This window comes from Prionailurus bengalensis, chromosome C1 (genome assembly GCF_016509475.1).
Source record: "Prionailurus bengalensis isolate Pbe53 chromosome C1, Fcat_Pben_1.1_paternal_pri, whole genome shotgun sequence".
Lineage (NCBI taxonomy): Eukaryota > Metazoa > Chordata > Mammalia > Carnivora > Felidae > Prionailurus > Prionailurus bengalensis.
The window spans coordinates 201597910-201623550 of record NC_057345.1 but is presented as its reverse complement, the minus strand read 5'-3'; the positions used below and the strand labels follow the sequence as shown (position 1 = coordinate 201623550).

Here is a 25641-nt window from a genome sequence, read left to right as displayed (position 1 = left end):
CTATGTGCTCTGAGGCTGCCTTGGCCAGTATTTCTGATACATTTATACATTTGTCTATGAAAAAAGGGAAGCAGTCTCTTTAGGAGGAGCTAAGACATCAGGCGACAGTGGACGCTAAGGTTCATTTTCACTCAGTAAGGTGAGTAGATATTCCAGTATGTCATAGCTTAGAATTTGTACTTCAGGAAAACACTGATGGCAGTGTCAGTATGCCCCTGAACGACTATTCCTCTTATAACTCCCTTTCCATTCAATTCTAATTTCACTTCCAGTGTTACCAATTTTTATTTCTTTGTTGTATTTTCATCTTTTTGGACCAGCCCTCTTTGAATCATAGGCTTATCACTGGGAGACCCGGACACAACATGACTGTATTTCTTTGCTGTCTGTGTGTAAATTGAAGAAAGCATGCATGGTGCCCAATCATGGCCAGACATCGAAAGAAGTGACATGATTAGTCACTGATCATGATGCGCATCTGTTATTCAATGGTGATTTGTGGACGGAACAGCTTGTATTTTATACAATTACTCACCGTTAATATGTCATGGTAACTGAAGTTTGAACCATGTTGCTGAGGGATTTATGTTGTTCAACTAAGCTTACACAATTGAAATTCGTGCGTGTTAGAGCTGAGCAAAAGGACTGCCTGTACTGCTATTTTCACCTTTTTTGGCCATCACACTGTTGTTCCCACACATTTATGTTTACATAGGTTATAAATCCTACAGTGCATTGTTACCATTTTTACTTTAAACAATCTCCACCTTTTAAAGAGATTTGAATAGGGGTGCCTGGGTGGCTGAGTCAGTTAAGCATCTGGCTCTTGATTTCAGCTCAGGTCATGAGCTCACGATTCATGGGATCCAAGCCCTTCATCGGGCCCTGCACTCACAGTGCAAAGCCTGCTTGGGATACTCTCTCTCTCCGCCCCATCAAAATAAATAAATAAACATTAAAAAAATTTAAAAAAGTAAAGAGACTTGAATAGAAAGAAGAAAAGTCTTTGTATTTACTCACATAATTGGCATTTCTGGTAATTTAGATTTCCATCTGTATCATTGTCCTTCCATCTGAAAGACTTCCTTTACTCTTTTTTTAAAAAATTTTTTTTTTCAACGTTTATTTATTTTTGGGACAGAGAGAGACAGAGCATGAACGGGGGAGGGGCAGAGAGAGAGGGAGACACAGAATCGGAAACAGGCTCCAGGCTCTGAGCCATCAGCCCAGAGCCCGACGCGGGGCTCGAACTCATGGACCGCGAGATCGTGACCTGGCTGAAGTCAGACGCTTAAACCGACTGCGCCACCCAGGCGCCCCTCCTTTACTCTTTTAAGTAATACAGGTCTGCTTTAATGAACTCTTCCAGCTGTTATATGTGTGAACAGGTCTTCATGTTGTCATCATTTCTGAAAACTGTTTTCACTGGGTCAAGATTTCTGGGTTCCCAAATGCCCACCCTCTGCCCCTCCCCAGTACTTTCGAGCCATTTCCACTGTCTTCTGGCTTGCAATATTTCTGAAAAAGAAGTCTTCTGTCTTCCTTGTCTTTTTGTTCTGTTCTTTTTCTCTGACTGCTTTTAATATTTTTCTCTTTATCACGAATTTGTTTAATTTTGTCGTCAGTGCCATTTCTGGTTCTGTTTTTATTAATTGACTTCTCTCCTCGTTATGGGTTCTATTTATCTGCTTCTTTGCATGACTGGAAAAATTTTTGCTGGATGACAGACATTTGAATTTTACCTTGTTCAATGCTGGTTATTTGTATATTCTTGAGTTTTGTTTTAAGATGCACTTAAGTTACTTGGAAACAGTTTGATATCTTAGGAGAGGCTTGTTGTATGTTAAGTGTTGACCTGAATGGCCTTTAACCTAGGGCTAATTTTGCTTCACTACTGAGGCCATACTCTTCTGCGTATTTTTCCCATTGGCCCTTGAAAGGTTTTGCCTGGTGGGAACACTATTCTCAGTGCTGTGTGAATGTCAGGGTCTGTTGTTTCTGCTCCTTTGGGCTGGTTCTTTCCCCAGCCTCAGATAGTTTTTTTCACTCAATGCACTGTTCAGTGCTCAGCTGAATATTTGAGGGAACTCTGCAGATCTCTGGAGTTATTGCTCTGTGACTTATCTTCTCTCTCTGCCCTATGTAACCTAGTTTTGGCCTCTGGGACTCCCATCTTCGTCTCTTCCTGGGCTCTGAATTGTTTCCTCCTCCTCCCTGTGCTGCACCTTGGACACTGTCTCCAGGGGGTAAGCTGGAATGATCATAGGACTCACAGTGTTTGTTTCCACTCTCCGAGATTGCTGTGTAATGGTACCCGTGTCCTGTGCCTGAAAACCATGGTTGTATATACTTTGTCTAGTTCTTCAGTTGTTTCGGTCTGGAGGGTAAACTTGGTTATTGATGCTCCGTCGTAACCAGAAGCAGAAGTCCCGACTCATCTTTTATTTTTAAATCTTTTTTATGGGAACACGTGAAATTTTTCCTAAACATTAGTATTTTTTTTTTTTTAATTTAGACGATCAATGGGGCACTTGAGTGGGTCAGTCGGTTAAGTGTCTGACTTCACCTCAGGTCATGATCTCATGGTTCGTGGGTTCGAGCCCCGCGTCGGGCTCCGTGCTGACAGCTCAGAGCCTGGAGCTTGCTTCTGATTCGGTGTTTCCCTCTCTCTCTGCTCCTCCCCCACTCGTGCTCTGTCTCTCTCTCTCAAAAATAAATAAACATTGAAAAAAAGTTAAAAAAAAATTTAGACAACCAGTGAAAGCATATTTACTTGTTCTCTGTTTTCTTTTCAGAGTGTAATGTGGTCATTGCATCTCGTAACTTTGATAGATTAAAATCGACTGCAAAAGAACTGAAAGCCAGCCTGCCCCACACCAACCAGGCTCAGGTCACTCCCATAAAATGCAACATTCGCAAAGAAGAGGAGGTAATACAAATATGTCTATATCATTTATTCATTTATTTTAATTTATAGTAGTAGCTTCTAAACCTGTGCTACAGATGTTCCTATGGTAACTGTCTTAGATGAGGTTAACTAAAAGCAGAGCCTATGAAAGAGATTCTTTTGCCAATGATTTACTGAGTGAATTACGTCCAGAGAAGGAGATGGAGAGAAACAAGATCAGGAAGCAAAGAAAGGATGTGGTCTCAGTGAGATTACCTTTTGTGCCCTTTGCCCTTTAAGTCATTTCTTTAAAAAAAAAAATTTTTTTTTCTTTTTAAAGTTTTGTGTATAAGTAATCGTTAATTTCTACACCCAACATCGGGCTCGACCTCACAACCCTGAGATCAAGAGTCACATGCCCTACCAACTGAGCCATCCAGGCACCCCTTTTAAGTCATTTCTAAATGTTGACATTAACCTATTTTAGTACTATTCATTATTCTGGGTTTACAGCTTACAAATTCAGAAGTGCTTGTATTCAGGAGGCTTGTATTCAGAAGTGATCCAGGCTCTTGGCTAAATCTTGTCATCAGAATTACCAATTTAGTTTTCTGATCTGTGGGTATTATGGTACTCAGAGTTACCATTTCCCATTACAGACTGCAAGTTCTTCTCCTCTCTAGAGCAAGCTATCGGTCCAAGTAGCAAGTTAGGTTATTAACCACCTTACTCTTAACATTTTTCTTCAGGTGAACAGTTTGATCAAATCCACCTTAGATATTTATGGTAAGATCAATTTTTTGGTCAACAATGGAGGAGGCCAGTTCATGTCTTCTGCAGAACACATCAGTGCAAAGGGATGGCATGCTGTGATCGAAACCAACTTGACGGGCACTTTCTACATGTGCAAAGCAGGCAAGTATGATCAGTAACCCAAAAAAGTCAAAGTGTCCTTGTTTAAAGATTATAGAAAATCTTGAAAGAGAATTGTTAGAGGTGCAGAAACTCCATATCATCAACATTTACTGCCCTGGTTCACTCCCATACAACACAGGGATGTAAATTGTTCCCTTTCTGGATAGTAATTTGGCAGTATTTATAATATATGGATATGCTTTGATCTTGTAATTTTATTTCTAGGAATTTGTCATGAGAAAATTATTATGGATCTGTACAAAGATATAGCTACAAAGTTGTCCCTGAAATTTAAAACAAAAAACAAAAAACCTCTCACACTTTGTTTTAAAGAAATGAATCTGTTATAAGGGCCTGTTCATTAACTTATGAAATCTTCAGGGAGAACACTGGATAGAGTCCACATTCTTTCCAGCTAACAATTAGCTAGCATGCATAATCTTTGGACTGAAAGTCATGTGTTAAGGTGGTGATGCTCAACTCCTGAAGTTGAGTAACTCAAGGGTTTTCTTGCAAACTTTCCAAGACATTTTTATGATAAAAACCACAGAACAAGTATAATTCCAACCAAAAGGGTCTTTACCCCAAGATGGGTTAGGCTTTATCTTCTTAATATCTCTAAGTCAAAGGCTTGCAGACATTCCCAGCCTTTTTATCTAACCGGCAATATAAAGCTTTATATTAGTTGTGACTAGCTGTTCCAGTGTAGAGACCATAGAAAAAAAAACGGGAGCTTAAATAAGATAGTTTGTTTCACCCTCATGTAAAAAGTTCAGGTAAGTAGTTAGGGATAACACGGTAGTTCCAGAATCACTGGGGACTGTGATGTTGTGATTTGTAATGAGTGTATGTTTTGGTCTGTCTCCAGTTCCTGGTTCATAGCTCCCATTGGCCCTTGGAATTTCCTGAGCATTAAGAACAGTGGGAGAGTCTTTTGTTATAACCCTTGGTCTTCTTATCTTCAGTACCTGAAATGGCTTTAGGACCGAAAGGGTGAAATGAGTGTCTGTTATTCATAACAAGCCCTGTTCAACCACAACTGAGTATGTTAATGAGGTGACTTTGGGAAATTCCCTAAAGATGGGGTACGAGCTGGTTGGTAGGGAACCAACACTGATTTCTGGGCAGCAGAGAGGGGTGAAGGTCAAATCAGTGACCAGTGCCCAAAGATTTAATCAGTCACAACTCTGTAATGAAAAATCAAAGGATAGGGTTGGTGAATCAGAACATGTAACACCATGCCAGGCTCAAAGTCCACAGAACAGAAGCTTCTTTGTTCAGGACCTTGCCCTGTGTATTTCTTCATCTGCCTGTTGGTTCATATCCCTTAATATGCTTTGTAACAAATGGGTAATTTAGTGAGTGAACTAGTTTCCTGAGTTCAAGAGCAGATTAGTCAAATCCAAGGAAGAGCTCATAGGAACTTCTGATTTATAGCCAGTTGGTCTGAAGCACAGGGAAATAAGCTGCACTTGTGATTGGCGTCTGATTCTCTCAAATAGCGTGAAGAAATATTCCTGTAATACCCAGGAAAAGTGTCAGGGGAAAAACAAAAATGACGTCAGAGTGCTAACAGAAGCAGAAAGTCTGTGTTAGGGTCATTTAAATAAACTTATTCCCCTTCCTTTTTTTTTTCTTAATAAGTTTTTTAGATATTCAGTATGGCACGCAGTGCTTTATTTGTTTTCATTTTCAAACTTTTTCTTGGCTATTCATGACCTTTTATTCTTTCAGACGAATTTTATATTCAGGTTTTTTCCTCAAAAATCCTGGTGGGGAATTTGATTGGAATTGTGTTAAATTTGTCAATAATTTGAAAATAGTTACCATGTTTAAATATTGTCTTTCCATAATGGCATGTCTTCCTTTTTTTTTTTTTTTCACATTTTACAACTTTATTGAGGTAAAAATATTAAATGAACATTTAAAGTGTAATGTAGTCAGCTTTGACAAATGTGTCTACCTGTGAAATTATTACCCTAAAGTAATGAATATATCATAATGGCATGTCTTTCTATTAATAGATACTTATTTTATATTTTTTGGCAAAGATTTGTGGTTTTTGTCATATAGAACTCACATATTTTTTTTTAATTAAGGTTATGCTAAGGTATTTTGATGACTCTTGCTATTTTGAATGGGCTGTTTCCCAATTATTTTTCAACTGGATTATTGTTGGTTTATAGAAGAATTATTTTTTCAAGCTGAGCTTGTAACTTTATCTAGCAATTTGTAGCTTTAACAGTTTTTTTTTTAATTAGTCTTTTGGGTGTTTTAGACGTACAATCATGTTGTCTAAACATAAATACTGTATTTCATTGAGTCAAAGATATAGTCAATTCAGAAATGCACCATTTTGTATATCACTAAGAAAGTACAAACAGTGCCTTGTGTATCTTAAGAAGCCACCAACTGTAAGACATATCCCAGTTTGAAAAATGTGAAAATAGGGGCACCTAGCTGGCTCAGTCGGTAGAGCACGTGACTCTTAATCTCAGGATTATGAGTTCGAGCCCCATGTTAGGTGATGAGAGTACTTAAAAATAAAATCTAAAAAAATTAATAATGTGAAAATAATATGAAAGAATTGTCTTAGAATTTTAAAATACTGTATTTGATATCTTCTTTTCTAGTGGCTTTACCTGCTTTTTCTGTCATACTCTATGAATGGGTCAGAACTCACTAGAAAGCATTAAGTAGTAATTGGAAGGCACTCTTATTTTTGCCTGAACTTTTAATAGGAGGGTCTTGAATTTTTCTCTGGCCTTTACATTCTAAAAATTAGATTTCTGGGGCACTTGGGTGGCTCAGTCAGTTAAGTGTCCAACTTCAGTTCAGATCATGATCTTGGGGTTCCTAAGTTCAAGCCCCGTGTCAGGGTCTGTGCTGACAGTTTAGAGCTTTGGAGCCTGCTTCATATTCTGTGCCACCTTCTCTCTCTCTCTCTCTCTCTCTCTGCCCTCCCCGCTTGTACTCTGCCTCTCTCTCTCTCTCCCTCATAAATAAATAAACATTTAAAAAAATAAATAAATATCATTAAAAATTAGGTTTCTATTAAAGCTAGTCTTGAGGGAACATCTCTGGCGTTGTCTTGATTTATATGAATGGACTTGATGGCTAAATATCAAATGGGGCTTCAAAAAGGTAAAATGCTTAAAGAATGAAGTTAAAGGATAGAATAGAAAAGGATACGACTCGTATCTAAAAACTACAAAACATTGCTGCCAGAAATGAAAGAAGATGAAAATAAATGGGAAAACATTTGATGTTTGTGAATTAGAAAATACAATATTGTTAAGATGGTAGTTTTTCCCAAGTTGATCTGTAGGTTCAGTGCAGTCTCTATTATTTTTGCAGAAATTGACAAACGGATCCTAAAATACACGTGGAAGTGCAAAGGACTCAGAATAGCCAGAAATAACGAAATTTTTTAGAAATTTTCGAAATGTTTCAGAAATAACGGTTTTGCAACAGAGGAAAGTTGGAGGACTTCTACTTCTTGGTTTCAAGACAGTGTGGTACTAGCATAAGGATAGATGCATAGATCATTGGGACAGATTTGACAGTCCAGAAATAGATCCTTATATTTGTGGTCAAACCGTTATATTTACGATTTTTGCCAAAGGGACCGAGGCATTTGTTTGGGGAAATGATAGTCTTTTCAACAGATGGTGCTTGGACAGTCGGATATGCACATACAAGAAAAAGATCCTTACTTCACACCATAAGTGAAAGCAAACCCAAAGTGCAAAATGGACCGTGGCCTAAAAGCAAAAAGTAAAATTTTGTAACTTTTAGAAGCAAACAAAGGACAAAATCTTTATGACCTTGGCTTAGGCAATGAGTCCTGGCTTAGGCAATGCATAAGGTCAAAAAACTGATGAACTGGACTTAATAAGAATTACACGTGTGTGCTTCAAAAGATAACATTAACAAAATGAAAAGATAAGCCATAAACTGGGAGAAGAGATTTCAAATCACATATCTGATAAAGAATTTGTATCCAGAATGTAAAAAGAATTCTTATAATTCAATGTTAAGAAAACAAACCAATTAAAAAATGTGCAAAAGATTTAAATAGATATTTCACCAAAGAATATATATAAATGATGAACAAGTACATCAGAAGATTCTCAACACCATTAGTCACTAGGGAAATGCCAGTCAAAAGCTCAGTGAAGGGCACCTGGGCGGCTCCGTTGGTTAAGTGCGTTACTTCGGCTCAGGTCATGATCTCGTGGTTTATGGGTGCCAGCCCCGCATCGTGCTCTGTGCTGACAGCTCAGAGCCTGGTGCCTTCTTCAGATTCTGGGTCTCCCTCTCTCTCTCTTTCTGCTCCTCCTCCACTTTTGCTCTGTCTCTGTCTCTGTCTCTCTCAGAAATAAATAAAAGCATTAAAAAAAATCTCAGTGAAATATCCTTTCATACCCATTAGAATGGCTGTAATCAGAAAGTTAGACAATAACAGTGTGCAGAAACTGGAACCCTCATGTATTTCTGGTAGGAATGTAAAATGGTGGAGACACTGGAAAATAGTCTGGCAGTTTCTTAAAAAGTTAAACCTACAGTTACCATATGATATGACCCAGCACTTCCACCCAAGAGAAATAAAAACATATGTCCACATAAAGGTTTGTATTCATAATCACCTCAAAGTGGAAACAATCCAAACGTTCATCAGCTGGTAAATGGATAAATGAAATATGGCATATCCATTCAATGGAATACTCTTTGGCAAGAAAAGTTAACTGTTGACACATGTTACAGCCTGGATGAAGCTCACAAACATTATTCTAAGTGAGAGAAGCCAGACACAAAAGACCACATATTGTGTGTTTTCCTTTATACATAATGTTCAGAAAAGGCAAATTTATATAAACAGAAAGTAGATGAGGGTTTGCTTGGGGATGGCTTGAACTGCAGAAAGGTACCAAGGCACTTTTGGGGGGTAATGGAAATATTCTAAAATTGGATTGTGATGGTGGTTCCATGACTCTGTATATTTATTAAAAGTCTTGAAGTTGTACACATGAAGTGGATGAATTTTGTGGTCCCTACATTATGCCCAATCAGGCTTTTTATAAAAAGGAAATGGAAATTAAAAATTTTTAAATAAAAAGCAATATGCTGGGACAGGGGATGAGAGTCACACGTTTGTCACTGGTCTTTTTCCTGCAGTTTACAGCTCGTGGATGAAAGAACATGGAGGGTCTATTGTCAATATCACTGTCCTTACTAAGAATGGATTCCCAGGATTTGTGTAAGCACACACATACATATATGTATATTTTTCTTTTTATTTATTAAAAAAATTTTTTTTCAATGTTTATTTATTTTTGGGACAGAGAGAGACAGAGCATGAACGGGGGAGGGGCAGAGAGAGAGGGAGACACAGAATCGGAAACAGGCTCCAGGCTCTGAGCCATCAGCCCAGAGCCCGACGTGGGGCTTGAACTCACGGACCGCGAGATCGTGACCTGGCTGAAGTCGGACGCTTAACCGACTGCGCCACCCAGGCGCCCCTGTATATTTTTCTATATCTTTGGGTTTTGTCTTCTGAATAGGGGGGAGTAGGGTGGAGAAAACGTCATAAATCACGATCCTTAATCCTTTAATAAGTTTCAATCTCAATAGTTAGCTATTCCCTTTATTTGAATGTTGAAAATGTACTTCCAAAAAATTTCCATCCATATGAGACTTGCCAGATTTACCAAGAAAAGAAAAACAGATGCTCCATTACATTTTTTATTATAAGTCTGTCCCAAATATTGCATGGGGCATCTTTATGCTAAAGTTTTGTTGTTGTTGTTGTTGTTATTTATCTGAAATTCAAATTTAACGGAATGTTCTATATTTTATCCAGTAACCCTTATCCAGATGTTGCTAAACTTGTCATCATTTTCTGGAGATATCTTTTTTTTGTTAACGTGTGGAAATAAAACTAATCTAGGCTAATTTAGATTAGAATACTGTGAATATGCCTATTCATTTTTAGACAGAACTGCTGAATTGTTACTCCATAGTGGAATTTGACATATTTCACTCTTATTCTGATTTTGGTAAAATATTATGTTGGAAACTGATTTTTTTTTTTAAAGTCCATCAATGAACTAATTTCCTGTACTGGCTCAGTAGATTCTTTCATAATAATCTAAAAGGACATCCACATAGAACAAAGAGAAAAACAATGTGCCAGGAAGCTACTTGAAGACCACACGTTTAGCAGGTAAAAAGTCTGGTTTAGAAAAAAATTCGTTTTGCTGATTTCCTTCATGTCTTTTATAAGTTCTGATTCCTTCCATTTTTTTATGAAAAAAATTTCATTTTCCAACATAGAATGTTTTATGAAATAGGTCTTAGTGTTATAAAAACATGCATGCTAGTTTTTATATATATACAAAACTGCATAAGGTACAAAGTTGAATGCTCTATCCTTTCTCATCCCAGAAAAAAACCTTTTAACTAAGTAAGACAGTGATCTGAATTCCTTTATTATTAGTCCATCATCTGTAATCTATCGGGTGATATTTTGGTATTGCGGGAATATTCTGTTTTCCATTGTGATTTTTGCAACCACTGGTGATTCTTACCTGAATCATTTATTACGTTAATGGTGGGGCAGTGTTAATTTTTCTGATTTCATAATTGCTTCTATATTTATTAGCTGGTAATTCATAAAAAGACTTCTTTGCAACAGCCATTCCTTCCTTATCTGTATATTTATTACAATTATCATTATTATCATTAAATTTTTTAGTATACCACTATGGACTTATGGACTTATTTTCAAATTCCTCTTTCCAAATGCACATATTAGCTCAAAGTTAATAGAAATTTATATTGTTTCTACATTTCGCTATTATAAATAATTCTGCAGTGAATAACACTGTACATATTTGTTTCATATTTGTGGAGTTATATGTTTACCATACATTCTGGAAGATGGATTGTTGGGTGAAGGTGAAAGGTAAATGCTTTTAGGTAATTCCAGGGGCTCCTGGGTGGCTCAGTCGGTTAAGTGTCCGACTTCAGCTTAGGTCATGATCTTGCTGTTCCTGGGTTCAAGCCCTGAGTTGCTGACAGCTCAGAGCCTGGAGCCTGCTTTTGATTCTGTGTCTCCCTCTCTCTGCCCCTCCCCCATTCTCTCTCCCTCTCTCAAAAATAAAACATTTAAAAAACTTAAAAAGAAAAACAAAACTCCTAGGTATTTCCAAATTTCTTTCCAGTTTGCACTCCCACCAGCAAAATATGAGTGTGCATGTTCCCTAGAGCCTCACCCAAAATGTGTGTTAACAACTTCCAGACAACTCTGATAGGCAAGAAATGATCTTCTCAATGGAGCACCTTTTGATTTGTTGAAAGGCTATCTGGGTATCTTGTGTGTGTGTTTGAACTGCGTTGCTCCTTGGCACACTTTTCTTAATGTTGCCTAAGACATTACATTTTTTCTGTTACATCTATGTGGGGGAGTTTAGCCTGACCTGCTGATCTTTTGGGTGGTTGTTCATGATTACAAGGGCAAAAGATTAGCCAAAAAACTAACTCCCATTTCACATGGATAGACAGTTTGTAGCCCAAACGCCCATCTGCGGGTGAATGAATCCACCAATTGTAGTCTATCTATGTAACAGACTACTACTTGGAAATAAGAGCAAATGAGCTATTAGCTCAGGCAACAACATGGAGGAATCTCAAAATAATTATTCTGAGTGAAAGAAGCCAAGTGAAAAAGAGCATATACTGTATGGTTTTATGTGTGTAAGTTGCAGAAGCATTTGAAACATTTGTTAGTGCTCTATTCACTGACAGTTGTACATCATCCTGCCTCCTATTTATAAATGACAGGAAGAAAATGAAGCAATGTGACAGCCTTCAAGGCAGTTTATTACTTGTAATCTGTTCTCACACAGACTGCAAGAGGTTTCAGATATTACCTGATACAGAAATTGGTCATTGAAAGAGGATGTGAGCTTGTCATGGAAATGGTAAAATATAATTTCACTCAACTCCTAGTTCAGATAAATGCCAGTCCCTCTCGGTGTTTCCTTTAGCAGAAGAGTGACTGGAACAGCACTTCATGTGACATAGTCATCACTCCAAAGCTGAATTGTCCAGCATCTGTTCTGTCCTGATGGGGATTCACTAATATCTGTCTCTGATTTTCCACCTCTGTCTCTCATTCTAGCGGCTTTCTCTCTTGGGCACCTACCAGTTTCTTTCTTTCTTTTTAAAAACATTGTTTAAATGTTTATTTATTTTTGAGAGAGAGAGAGAGAGAGAGAGAGAGAGAGAGACAGAGCATGAGTGGGGGAGGGGCAGAGAGAGAGGGAGACACAGAATCCAAAGCAGGCTCCCGGCTCTGAAGCCGTCAGCACAGAGCCCAACATGGGGCTTGAACTCACGACCTGTGAGATCATGACCTGAGCTGAAGTCAGATGCTTAACTGACTGAGCCACCCAGGTGCTCCGGGCGCCTACCAGTTTCTGAACATCTGCCACTTGTTTCTTCAGGGGCTCACTGTAACTGCTGAGCCTTTTTCTATGAGGAGGTCACCTCACATGGTGACCCTGGTGATCAGGGGGCTGAGTGCAAGGGGACAAACACCTCTAGTCCTCCTCAAAGGAAAGAGTCAGGACTCGGTTGTGCTTCTATATAAGCATGTCTCTTCCTGACCCTGTTTCCTGCTCCTGGTGTTTTCAATTTCAATTATCTGTCCCAGCTGAGTGTTGCAATTGAGCCCCTCCTTGCACTGGTGGCAGTAGACAGGACACGGGAACGTATTCTGTAGATCCACCCTGGACTGCTGGATTCAGTAGCAACAGAAGTTGTGGCCCTGTTGGGTAGTTGTGGGATCACTTGGGTGATTCTGACCAAGTAAGTTGGCTTCTGCATGGAGTCCTGCCAGGGTTGCTGCAGACAACACTGGAACAGAGATAGGTTTTCTTCAAGAAGGTTGGACTCTGTAGGTCTTTAGTGAGAAGTGGATATACCCCCGGGTTTCACACGCTTGGTTCTGAAGACCTTGTAATTAGAAATTCTAAGCAACATTATATCTGTACTTTATGCATGAGATCCCATATGGATGCAGGCCTAAGTATTTTGCACTTCCTTTCTGGAAATATATTAAAATTTATTTAAATTTTGGGGTGTCTAGAAAGCCTATTGATACTATTTCTAGCCCAATGTATGAATTCTTATCCCTAATCATCTAAAATTGATTTAAAAAATAACCACATTTGTGGGGTGCCTGGGTGGCTCAGTTGGTTGAGTGTCCAACTCTTGAATTTGGCTCAGGTCATGATCCCAGGGTCATGGGATCAAACCCTGCATCAGGCTCTGCACTGAGCCTGGAGCCTGCTTGAGATTCTCTCTCTGTCTCCCTCTGTCCTTTTCCCCTGCTTGTGTCCTCTCTCTCTCTCTCTCTCTCTCTCTCTTTCAAAAAAAAACAAAAAACAAAAAACAAAAAACAAAACCCACACATTTGTAACCCTTAAAATTACCAGTTTGTTAGTTTTTCTATGTAATCAAAAGATCTTCAAAATATTTCTTTTACGGTCATGGTGTTTTGGAGGATGTTATGTGTGCCTATAATGTAAGATTTGTTTGACCATCATATAACTGTGTTTTGGCTTTAACATTGAAGGACCCCCCCCCCTCCTTCCCCGTGTTCAGAAAAAGGATCAAAAAGACAGACTCAACAAGAATATATCTGTGGGGCTCTGACAGGTCATTGGCACATCCGTCAGTTAACAAGAGAAACAGCAGAAGCTGGCTATAATTTTTATGTTTCGTCTTCTAAAGGCACAGTGGAGCTGCCAGAGAAGGTGTTTATAACCTCACCAAAACCTTAGCTGTGGAATGGGCCAGCAGTGGAATAAGGATCAACTGTGTTGCCCCTGTAGGTAAACGTTCCATATGAAAGCTATTGACAACTTGTTCTCTTCTGATTCCATTTGTGTTGTTGATAGAGGTATTTGTTAATACTCATGTATACTAGAAAAGATTGGTTTTTAAAAACACGTAAAATCAGGGGCACCTGGGTGGCTCAGTCAGTTAAGCATCTGACATCAGGATCTCATGGCTGTGAGTTTGAGCCTCTCGTCGGGCTCTGTACTGACAGCTCAGAGCCTGGAGCCTGCTTTGGATTCTGTGTCTCCTGTCTCTCTCTTCCCCTTCCCAGCTCATGCTCTGTCTCTCTCTCCTTCAAAAATAAATAAACATTAAAAAAAATTTTTTTTAAATAGGTAAAATCAGAAAGAAGCGTTCTTTGATCTACAACCAGATTGTCAAGAAGGTTAAATTAAGCCAATGATTCTCATTCTTGACAATATATTAGAATTATCTATGAAATGTTGAAAAACTAGCAATATGTACACTTGACTCCAAACTATGGAATCCAGGCATTGGTATTTTTAAAAGCCACCTAGGAAATTCAAATGCACAGTGAAGATTGAGAACCACTGCTTTAAAGAACAAATTTTGCCAGATTATTTTGTTATTTCTTGGTATATCATTAATTCATCACAAGGAGAGAGAGAAAAATCTGAAGTCTAATTCAAGTTAAAGATTGTTTAGAAGTCGAGAGAAAATTTCTCAGCAACATACTGTAAATTATAGGGGAGAAATCACTATATGTTCAAATCACAATATGTTCAATTTCATTTTTTTTGTGTGTGAAATAAGATTTGGCTTAAGCTTCCCTGGGTATTACATACCGGCTGTGTACTTCAAGAGAGAGATCATGTGAAATATCTCACTCATCTGGCAAAACTCAGCCTAAATCCACTTCTCTGTGATGTCTCTTGCTTTTTTTCTAAGATAGTAATCATCCCTATATATGAAACTATAACATCTGTGGTTATAATATCTACAGACCTGTCCATATATCTATAGATATTGTTATCCATGCTACTGGGTAGGAACTAAGCAAGAACTGACTTGAAGTGAGTAGAGAAATCTCATCTTTAACAAATTGCAGGCTCCTAGCCAGAAATTTCATATCTCTTCAGTCCTTCACAGCTGACATCACCTTACCCGTATTACACTCAAGTATTTGTAGGAAAAAATTCATTACAGTTTCATTCTTCGTGTTGGTATCTTCGAATACTGGCCCCCAGAAGTGCATTTCTTGAAAACATTTAATAGTATGTTAGTGTTACAAAGTCACATATATCTCCAGAAGATGTTTTTAGGTTAAATGTCTAAACCTTAATACTTCTAGAAGGTTTCATCCTCTTTAAATAAAAGTTCCAAATTGTTTCATTGGAAACCAGTACAGTGCCCCATTATCATTTGGAGTAATGAATACCACCAAAACCCTTTGGTTTCCTCCCTCACTCACTGCTGTAACCTCTGCTGTAGGGATGGATTCATAACCAATAGCTTTATTGTGTGTTATACAGTTTTTGAGTAATTTTCTTGGCTTTATAAACCCTTGAAAGCTAGTAAAGCTAAATAAAAGAATTCCAAAAAAATTAAAATTTTGGTTTATTTATACTGGATTCAAATATTTTATTTGTGATATCACTATAGAGAAAACCCATGGAAATACTGCATTTTCTAAGTCTCACATAACCATAGCCTAGGCTTCTGTTATGAAACAGAGAAGTTTAGCAGAAGATAGAGTAGACTCCCCTGTCCCGCTGTTCCTAGTTAAGTGCCTGTCTGATCTATTCACACAGTTATGTTTTTAGAAAGCAAGTCTTTTCAGAAAAAATCTAGGGCTTGTCTGGTTATTAAGGGAGAGGAGGTCACAAAGTGAGTATTCAGATAATCCATTTGTAACATGGTAGCTGCACTTCTTTGACAATATTGAGAAAAATTAATATTGGAGATGTTGACTTTTCTGTAAAAATTAACCCACTTACTTTTTGGCATTGGGCAATAGACTGCCTTGATGTCTTTGAGATTAAAATTTAGTTTTTATGTGCTTTATTTTGTCTCATTTTATTCTTAAACATAGGGCGTCATTTATTCCCCGACTGCTGTTGACAACTATGGTCCTTTAGCAGAAGACATTTTTGCTGCGTACTTTAAGAGAATCCCAGCTAAGCGAATTGGAATTCCTGAGGAGGTAATGTATATTTCTAATAATATCGATTCTAATTACTTTTTTTTTAAGTGATCTCTTTACCCAACATAGGGCTCGAACTTACAACCCTAAGATCAAGAGTTGCATGATCCACCGACTGAGCCAGCCAGCCAACCCCCTATTACTTTCTTTTATACTTTGGAAACTTGTAACATTTGGCGTCCTTTTTACACGGTCTGGTTGGCTGATAGACATGAGTGCTCCCATTGCTACCAGACCATTTCCCCTGTTATCTTCTGGCTCCCTGCTTTGCACGCCCACAGAATAAAGATCCTGATCTTTATTCAGGATTGAATGCAGTGTGAATTAAGAACAGCATGGTCTTAATGTTTCATTGCACTTTTCAGCTGTATTATTTTATCACATGGCCTTTGTTGGGACCCAGGACCCTAAGCAAAGTCAGATGATTATGGCTATGTGAAGTTCCATACGTGCTTTCTCTAAGGGCCATATTTAATATGTAGAAATCAGTAGACTTATTAAAGGCCAGCAATATCTCAAAATATAGTCTTAAAAACACAGTCTGAAAATATAGTGAAAAAAAGGATGCCTTTCCTGCAATAATAGGAAAAACAGAAATACCTGGTGTAAACTTAGCTCTAAACAAAAAGAAATGTATTACTAAAAAACAGAAAAAAAATGAATAAACAGAGACATGTCCTATTCCTCAATGGAGAGAATCAATTTTATTAAAATCAGGTTTCCCTTTGTATGTTGACCAATGGTAGCTACGCTTACGGTGAACATAGCATAGCAGACAGAATTGTCAAATACAAGGTCATAGGCCTGAAACTAATGTAACATTGTGTGTCAACTCTACTTCACTTTTTTTTAAGTTTATTTATTTTGAGAGAGGGAGAGAGAGAGCACGCGAGTACTAGTGGAGGATGGGCAGAGAGAGGGAGAAAGAGAATCTCAAGCAGGCTCTGCCCCGTCAGCACAGAGCCTGATGCGAGACTCAAACTTAAGAACCGTGAGATCATGACCTGAGCCAAAACTGAGAGTCGGTTGCTTAACTGACTGAGCCACCCGGGCGCTCCTGTACTTCAATTTAAAAAAATAATGGTAAAAAAACAAAAGTAAATAAAATCAAGCTTCCCTAAGTTAATGTATAAGTTTAATGTAGTTTCAGAATTCAACACACCGATTCTAAAGTTTGTCTAGAAAAATATTTATGCAAAAACAGCCAAAAAATGTTTTGAAAAAAATAATGGAGGGGATTTGACCTTCCCAATGTCAAAACATACTATAATGCTATACTTATATACAATATCTGGTATTGGCACGGGAACAGATTAAAGTTAGTGGAACAGAATGCACTCTTATGGGGCGCCTGGGTGGCTCAGTCGGTTAAGTGTCCGACTTCAGCTCAGGTCACGATCTCGCGGTCTGTGAGTTCGAGCCCCGCGTCGGGCTCTGGGCTGATGGCTCGGAGCCTGGAGCCTGCTTCCGATTCTGTGTCTCCCTCTCTCTCTGCCCCTCCCCCGTTCATGCTCTCTCTCTGTCTCAAAAATAAATAAACGTTAAAAAAAATAATAAATAAATAAAGTTAGTGGCACAGAATGCACTCTTACATCAGTACCATGTATACACGAGGAGTTTATAAGGAGAAAGTAACATTTCACAACTGTGAGGAAAGGATTGACCATTTAGCAGAAGTTTTGCAGCAATTGGCTGTTTAACTAGAAATAAATTAGGCTGGGGTGCCTGAGTGGCTCTGTCCATTAAGGGTCTGACTCTTGATTTTGGCTCAGGTCATGATCCCATGGTCGGGGGGATCAAGCCCCACGTAGGGCTCTGTGCTGAGGCTGCAGCCGACTTGTGATTCTCTCTTTCTGCCCCTGCTGCGCTTGCACGGTGCATGTGTGTGTGCTCTCTCTCCCTCTCTCAAGATAAAGAAACATTAAAAAATACATATATATTAGGCCTCCTATCTTGTATCACATACAAAATCATTTTCAGATATATTAAAACGCTAAATATAAAAGTAAAACCATAAAACCCTTAAGAGAAAGTGTTTTCTAATTCCTAAACTAGCTTTCATTGTTGTTTTGATGTATATTTTTTCAGAAGTTTACTATGCATACACAAAAATACCTGTATTTATTGACTTTTTTTTTTTTACAAAATGGGATTCTACTGTGTGTGTTTTTCTGCAGCTTGCTAAGGATAGATCATGATATATTTAATTAGGCTCCATTGTTGCACATTTAGATTCCATTTATATTTTCAGCATTGTGGTAATTCTTCGGTGAACATCCTTAAACACACACATGCACTCTTATGTGAGAAGTAACTTTTCTAGAATTCCTGAAGTAAAATACTTTTGCATATTAAGTTTTTGGGAGGTACTGTTAAATCAGACATTTCATGAGCCGTTGTAAACAAGGTGTTCATATTTCTATTCTGAAAACTAAGAGGGGTTTAAGGATTTTAATCAAGGAGATGATATAATTAAATTTTCATTGGACACAACATTTCCCTTCACTTATATGAACTATATTATCTATATTTACTGCACAGAAATCAAAATTGAGAAGTTTAAGAAATATGGATCAGTTCATTTAAAATAATAAAGGCATTACGTGTTAACATGAATGATATTTTTAATGAAAAATTGCTGTATTTTAAAAAGCAAAGGAAAACCATTTTTTGTATTTGCTTTACACTTTTACAAATTTCTTTAACGTATGGCTTCATAGAATACAACTAGACTCTTATCTGCACGTGCATTTGATATGTTGGCAATATGTTGTTTTGTTTAAAGCATATGAAGAAAATCCAACTTCATGTACATGTACAGTTGGAAAAGGAAGGAGCATTTTAATGGACTTTTCAGATAATTGTGGCTATTCTTCTTTGATGTTTGACAAGTGTCTGTTTCTTAAAGATAGGTTGCAGTGTGCCATCAATCTCAAACCATGTGAGTGAATCTTTTATGCTCTGTTACATTAAAATCCATTAGTCTTTCTTGCACTTTGGGACTTTCAGCCACACACGATTTTTATAACATCAGTTATTGGCATCAGTTTGGTAAAAAACTGGTTCACTGAGTTATGGGGATCTTCTGGATGTCGACACGCAATCCATTATATAAAAAAAATCCCTTACACAAAAGATCACGTTTGTTAATATCACCACTGATCTCTTCAGAAAAATCTTGAAGTGTTAGGAAATTGTCAAGCTCATGTTGACACGTGCAAGTTTTCCAAAATCCTCATTTCACTCGAAAGCTCAGATCTTATTGTTGACAACAAACACGAAAAAACAACAATTGTCTTCCTTTGAAGAGACATTCTCACTTTGTTCATTTTTGGGGGGGGAAAAAAAAGGCTGCCAAATACCCCAGCGGGAATTACCGTAGCGTGTTAGTCATTTATCCCAGTGAAAAATTGTATTTCATGAAGAGAGTGACTAGTTCAGATCACAACTCTTCTACTTCCACTGCAGTAGAGAAGCTTAATGAGTAATTCCCACGTTATAACACAGGATATTAAGAAGGTGTGTACCCACTGGTTGAGATTCATATGATGAATAAATTCTGCTGCTTCATCAAAGATATTCTGAAGTGAAACAGGCCTTTCCCCCCATGTGTACTTGCCGGTGAAGAATATAATGACCACTACTAGCCTAGGGACCTGGTTCCTCTTTGTATTCCTGCCATGATTTGCTGATTTCTGAGCTGAGACTCCAGGAGTTTTTCCCACCACTGCTTTGGCGTCATTAATGCAAATGTCAACACAGTGAAAAAGACAAATGAAAAGTTAGTGTTATAACAAAAACAGTTTTGTCCTTGCAAAGCACCTGAAAAGGTCTTAGGTATGCCCAGGGTTTTGCTGACCATACTTTGACTAATGTAGGTGAAACCTTCAAATAGTTTAGATGTGAAGGGGAAGGAGAGAGGGTGGGAGCTTCCGGGAGATGCAGAACAAGGGAGTGCCTCTGCCTGATTGTCCTGGTATCCCTCGGTCAGGTCGTGTTTCCAAGATACTCTCATCGCCCCAGCAAATCCTCCCTGGGGCAGAACGTTCACACTAGGCCATTGACTGAACTGCTTTCACTGAGTTGCTGGCTTTTAAGTGACAGTCCCTGGAGCAGAGTCAGGAGGGTCAGAACCTAGCTGTACTTTTAAAAGGAATGGCCTAGACTTCCTAGGGTGTCCTTCGACATTCTGGGGGAAGGAATGCAGCACTTGGCAGAGCCTTCTCATTTTATGAAATTAAGAAACTAAGGGCCAGTGACGTGCGGTAACTTGTCTATGGTCATACATGGCTCATGGTACTGGGATTCATCCCCCAGCTTGCATATTTAAAATCCCCGGGGTCTTTAATAAACAGAGCAGAAAGTAAAGAGGTAACTGTGCTAAAAGAGGCGTTACCCACATAGATAAAGTGGAGACAAGCTGCCAGTCTTTAATGTTTACTTTTGAGAGAGAGAGACAGAGACAGAGACAGAGTGCAATGGGGAAGGGTAGAGAGAGGGAGACACAGAATCCAAAGCAGACTCCAGGCTCTGATCTGTCAGCACAGAGCCTGACGCGGGGCTCGAACTCACAGACCGCGAGATCATGACCTGAACCAAAATCGGACGCTTAACTGACTGAGCCACCCAGGTGCCCTCGGCTGCTGGTTTTTAATAGTGTTTACTGATTGATAAAACTCTTGTGAATGGCTTGGTTCCTCAAACCCATCCATCAAATGGATTTTGTTAAAATCAAAGTTTAGAAGAGTCTATTGGAAGATATTACAATAGTGCCTAGTTAATTTGGTGATTATAAAAATTGTATTAGTTCAGTTTAGCTCCACGTTGAGCTCCTAAAGTAAACCATGAGCTATGAATATTTATCTATCTTTTACCTAACAGATAGCTTCAATTCAATTCAGTATCATTTAGTGGTGCCTGGTCTCTGGGCAAAACACTGTAGCAGGAGCTGGGTGATGTAACTTCCCTTCATTTTAGGCAAGGGATGTATATAGAGCTTTCATTCTGTTTATTAAGTGCTTATTTGATACGAAACACATGAGGCCATCAGTAAATATTTCAAACAAAATTCAGCACGAAGCCACATTTATTACTAGTCTGGCACAGTCTCTGTGAACAGAGCAGACTATGGCTCTTTCTGTTTTCCTGGGGCAAGTGTGGTTTTAGGGATTTGCAGATTTCTGGAGGGCATGATTACCGGGGAGAGAGGGTTTTTGTTTGGCTGGCATTCAGGAAGGAGCATACTGGAGTGGAGTCTTCCTGACTCATCGGGTGAGATGTTGTTGATTGATAACACAGGTTAATGCAAGCTCTGGTGGTTTCTTTTGATCATAGGTCAGAACTCTCTCCCCTTTCTCAGAGACGTGGAAACTTTTCAATGATTAATTCTCTATACGAGTGTTGTCCAATAGAAATACCGTAATAGTGAAACGTGTAATTTTAAGCTAACCACTAGCCACATTAAGAAAAGTAAAGGGGCACCTGGGTGGCTCAATCGGATGAGTATCCGACTCTTGATTTTGGCTCAGGTCATGATCTTCGGTTTGTGAGATCGAGCCCTGTGTTGGGCTCCTCGCTAGGTGTCGAGCCTGCTTGCAATTCTCTCCCTCCCCCTCTCTCTGCCCCTCTGCCACTCTCATGCATGCGTACTCTCTCTCTCAAAACAAATAAACTTAAAAAAAAAGAGTAAAAAAATATAAAATTAATATTGTTATAACCAATATGTAATATATAAGAATTTAATTAAATATTATTAATAAAATTTTATTCAACCCAATGTATCTAAAACATCATTTTACATTCTTCTATAGATTTTACCTCTTATCTCCAGACCAAGTCTTCAAAATCTAGAGTGTATTTTACATGTAGAGCACATCTCAGTTCAGACTAGCCATACGGAAAGTGAGCTGTGTCATGTGGCCAGTGCTTCTGGGGACACAAGCATGGAGAGAAGGCTATGCCTGCCCTCCAGGGTCTCACAGTCTCAAAGAGGCATAGCTATGTAAGAGAACACTCTAGGTACACAGCCCTGACTGGGGTGAGGCAAGCAAGGCATGGACATAAAACTTAGGGATGTGCCTCACTCTCAGGGTCACACAAGGGCAGGGTCTGCCCTGAGAGTGAGTGCCTCCTTAAATACTGCACCCTAAGCACCATTAGCCTCCCCCTTGTCTCACTTCTGCTAGGGAGCTTCATAAAGTAGCAGATTCTGGGTCTCCAACCCCAGAGCTTACAATTTAGAAGGTCTCAGGTAGGGACCCAAGGATTCTAATGCAGGTGTTTGGGATCTCCCTTTGAGAAACTCCTCCTGTGCCAATAGCCTCATAGAGAGTTCCTTTATGTCCAGTGAAATAAGTCCTCTTTCTTTTTGGTTTTGGGAGTAGATGTTTCTGTACTCATCATCTACCTCTGAATTTTTAGGGGATGCAGTGGGGTCTTGAAGTCCCCCTTGTAGGAAGCTCCTGTAGTCTGAGTTCCTGGCCTTGCAGCCTGCAAGACCATTGACTGAGCAAGCTACAATGCCAATTTATTGTTATATAGATGCATTGGCTATTTCAGGGACAAAAATATAAAAGGCATATGATGGCATTGAAAAGTGGAGTTATGGGGCATCTGGGTGGCTCAGTCGGTTGCGCATCCAACTTTGGCTCAGGTCATAATCTCGCGCTCCGTGAGTTCGAGCCCCGCGTCAGGCTCAGCGCTGACAGCTCGGAGCCTGGAGCCTGCTTCTGATTCTGTGTCTCCCTCTCTCTGTCCCCTCCCCTGCTCATGCTCTGTCTCTCTTTCTCTCCTAAAAATAAATAAACATTAAAAGAAAAAAAGAAGAGGAAGAAAAGTGGGGTTATGGCGGGCAATGAAAGGTGTGGAAGGAACTGAGTTGTTTGGGAAAGATTAAGCACAGTGATCACTTTCAGCTTATTCACATCGTGTAGCTTGTTTGACACTGTCTAGATTCTTTCCTATCTTGCTGCACTAGTCACTTTTTTTTCAATTGTGCTCAAACAGAAAAAGGCAGTTGTCTGTTCTGTCAGAGTATGGTGCACACGGACTGTAGAATTCATGTTACAGTCATGGGTTTTGAGATATGTTTCCTTGGGTATGGAAACAGCCCCAGATGGGTTGTAACCACTTTTCTGTATGTGTGTACTTCTGTTTCCAGATCTCCCCGATAGTCTGCTTCCTGCTGTCTCCAGCAGCTTCCTTTATCACTGGACAGTTGGTGGAGGTGGACGGGGGCCAGTCTCTATATACGCGAATATATGATGTACCAGGTGAGCACTCAAGAAAGGAGCAGTCACTGACTTTATGCCTTTTCATGTTCAAGTTTTCAAAATTTCTTAAGCACTTACAAAAGGGATTAGGGAGGGGCGCCCGGGTGGCTCAGGTCACGATCTCGCAGTTTGTGTGTTCGAGCCCCGCATTGGGCTCTGTGCTGACAGCTCAGAGCCTGGAGCTTGCCTTGGATTCCATGTCTCCCTCTCTCTGCTCCTCCCCTGCTCATGCTCTGTCTCTCTCTCTCTCTCTCTCTCTCTCTCTCTCTCTCTCTCAAAAATAAATAAACATTAAAAAAAAAAAAAACCCAAAAGGGATTAGGGTTTTCTCTTATGGAACATCAAAAATGTACAAAATATTTATATTCCTGATGTGATCTTTAAAGGAAATGATCCCAGTCAAAGAAAATATCTAAATATTTTTATTATAGCACACAACTTTATCTATTTAAAAAGTTGCCTGTGTGTGCATAGGTTGGTGGAATTTTAGTCATGAAAACTATTCTCTATATGAGTATACATTTATAAGGAGGAGAGAGCAAAGGGGCAAGAGGTTGCCATATTTTTAAGATTTAATTTCTCTGTTCCTCTAATAAGGGGCTTGTGTATCTGAACAGAAGAATCAGACCTGGTGGTAGGCTGGGGCTGGGGGGGGGGGTGGTGGTATGGTATTATTTTACATTATCTTTGGGATATAGACTCAGCAAAACCATATGAATTTGCTGTATTCAACCATTCTTAATATACAAAAGCAGTAGTTTTATACGGCTCAACCAAATATAGATGTTGCACACAAATATAAAATTCAGACATATTTTCACTGTTGCTGAAGAGTGTTGAGTAAGTGGCTACGAGCAACTACAATGTGATCAATGTAAGGACACCTGAGTGGCTCAGTCGGTTAAGTATCTGACTTCGGCTTAGGTCGTGATCTCATGGTTCATGGGTTCCAGTCCCACATTGGGCTCCATGCTGACAGTGTGGAGCCTGCTTGGGATTCTCTCTTTCTCTCCTTCTCTCTCTGCCCCTCCCCCACTGGTTCTCTCTCTCTCCCTCTCTTTCTCTCTCTCTCTCTCTCAAAATAAATAAACTTAAAAAAACGTGATCGATGTAATGCATATGTATTTCAATTTCATATCTGGGACCTGGGTTCGTTCACCCTACTCTTCTGTATACTGATAGTCTAATCAAGACATAAGACCTTCTTTGCATTAATAAATGATTAATATGGGACTTCAGTCTTACTTATCATTTTCCCCTCCCCTATCTGTATTTCCTTACTGATAACATCAATGTGGTGATGTGCATAAGATACCACGGTTTTAAGGATGGATCTTGGTTGGAAAGACAGAAATGCCTACATTTTGCAGTTCTGTGTTCTGAAAGTATTTAAAGTGGCCAGGGTGGGAGGGAAGCTCTCCACTTTCCTCACCAGTGGAGTTGAGGGTATTTTTCATTTTTCCTTCATAAAGGGAAAGAAATTTTGGGAGAAATCAGCCACATCTATTTTTCGAGAATATACTTGCCCCAAATAATGAATGGGAATGTTGAGCATTTGCATCCAGTCTTTTCTTTAAGATTGTCAGCCTAGGGGCATCCGGATGGCTTAGTCGGTTAAGTGTCAGACATCGGTCAGGTCATGATCTCATGGTTCATGAGTTTGAGCCCTGCATCAGGATCTACAGTGACAGTGTAGAACCTGCTTCAGATCCTCTGTCTTCCTCTCACTCTCTCTGCCCCTCCCCAGCTTGTGTGCTTTCTCTCTTTCAAAAATAAATAAAAATTAAAAAAACAGAAAAACAAAAAACCTACCAATATTGCCAGCCCTGGAGTGACAAGGCCTGGGATGGAGACTTGGCTAGGCCCTTATTAGCTGTGTGACCTTGGGGAAAATTAATTTCTGTAGGCCTCCACTTTCTTTCCTGTAAAGTGGAGTCACTTATAGCATTTATTGAATAAACGGTTGGGAGCATTATATTAGATAATGCACATTGAAAGCCCTGGTTCAGCATGCTTTTAGCTGCAGCTCAAACCTAACTAGTAGAGGAATTTATTGGCCTGAATAACTGAAAAGCAAGCCGGACTTGAATCATATGCTCATAGATCTCATCAAGGACAATAAATTTCTTCTTTTCCCTTTGTTTTTGCTAATGCAGTATTGGCTTTATCTTAAGATTGACTCTCCTGGTTACAGGAAGGCTGCCTGGGACCCCTAACAGGCCATGATTCTTTGTTCACAGCCATCTGGACAGAGAGAGAGAGGAGGGGAATGACTTGGTTACAGCATTTCTATCAGAGTTCTGAGACCCCCTCTCTTTTGGACCAGCTTATGGGAATGGCCATCCTCAACCAATAACCACAGCCAGGGGAATGGAGTGCACTGTTTGACTTAGCTCAGTCAGTAACCTAAGTGGGGTCACTTCCCCAGAACCTCATGGATTCCCAAGTGGAAGTGGAGGTTACTGGAAACAGGGTGAAGGACTGGATGTTGGAAA

General features: G+C 39.2%; 1 protein-coding gene across 2 annotated transcripts in view; it reads left to right on the top strand.

Annotated features, from left to right (window-relative positions):
• The window catches only part of PECR (peroxisomal trans-2-enoyl-CoA reductase), a 28521-nt gene that overhangs the window by 1569 nt on the left and 1311 nt on the right, over positions 1–25641 (top strand). Inside the window, exons 2-7 of one of the 2 annotated variants that reach the window (XM_043577758.1) lie at positions 2796–2929; positions 3637–3802; positions 8981–9062; positions 13604–13700; positions 15765–15875; positions 23035–23146. In XM_043577758.1, the coding sequence (XP_043433693.1) occupies positions 2796–2929; positions 3637–3802; positions 8981–9062; positions 13604–13700; positions 15765–15875; positions 23035–23146 (702 nt within the window). The remainder of the gene's footprint in view (positions 1–2795; positions 2930–3636; positions 3803–8980; positions 9063–13603; positions 13701–15764; positions 15876–23034; positions 23147–25641) is intronic. The other variant, XM_043577760.1, reaches the window with a different exon arrangement.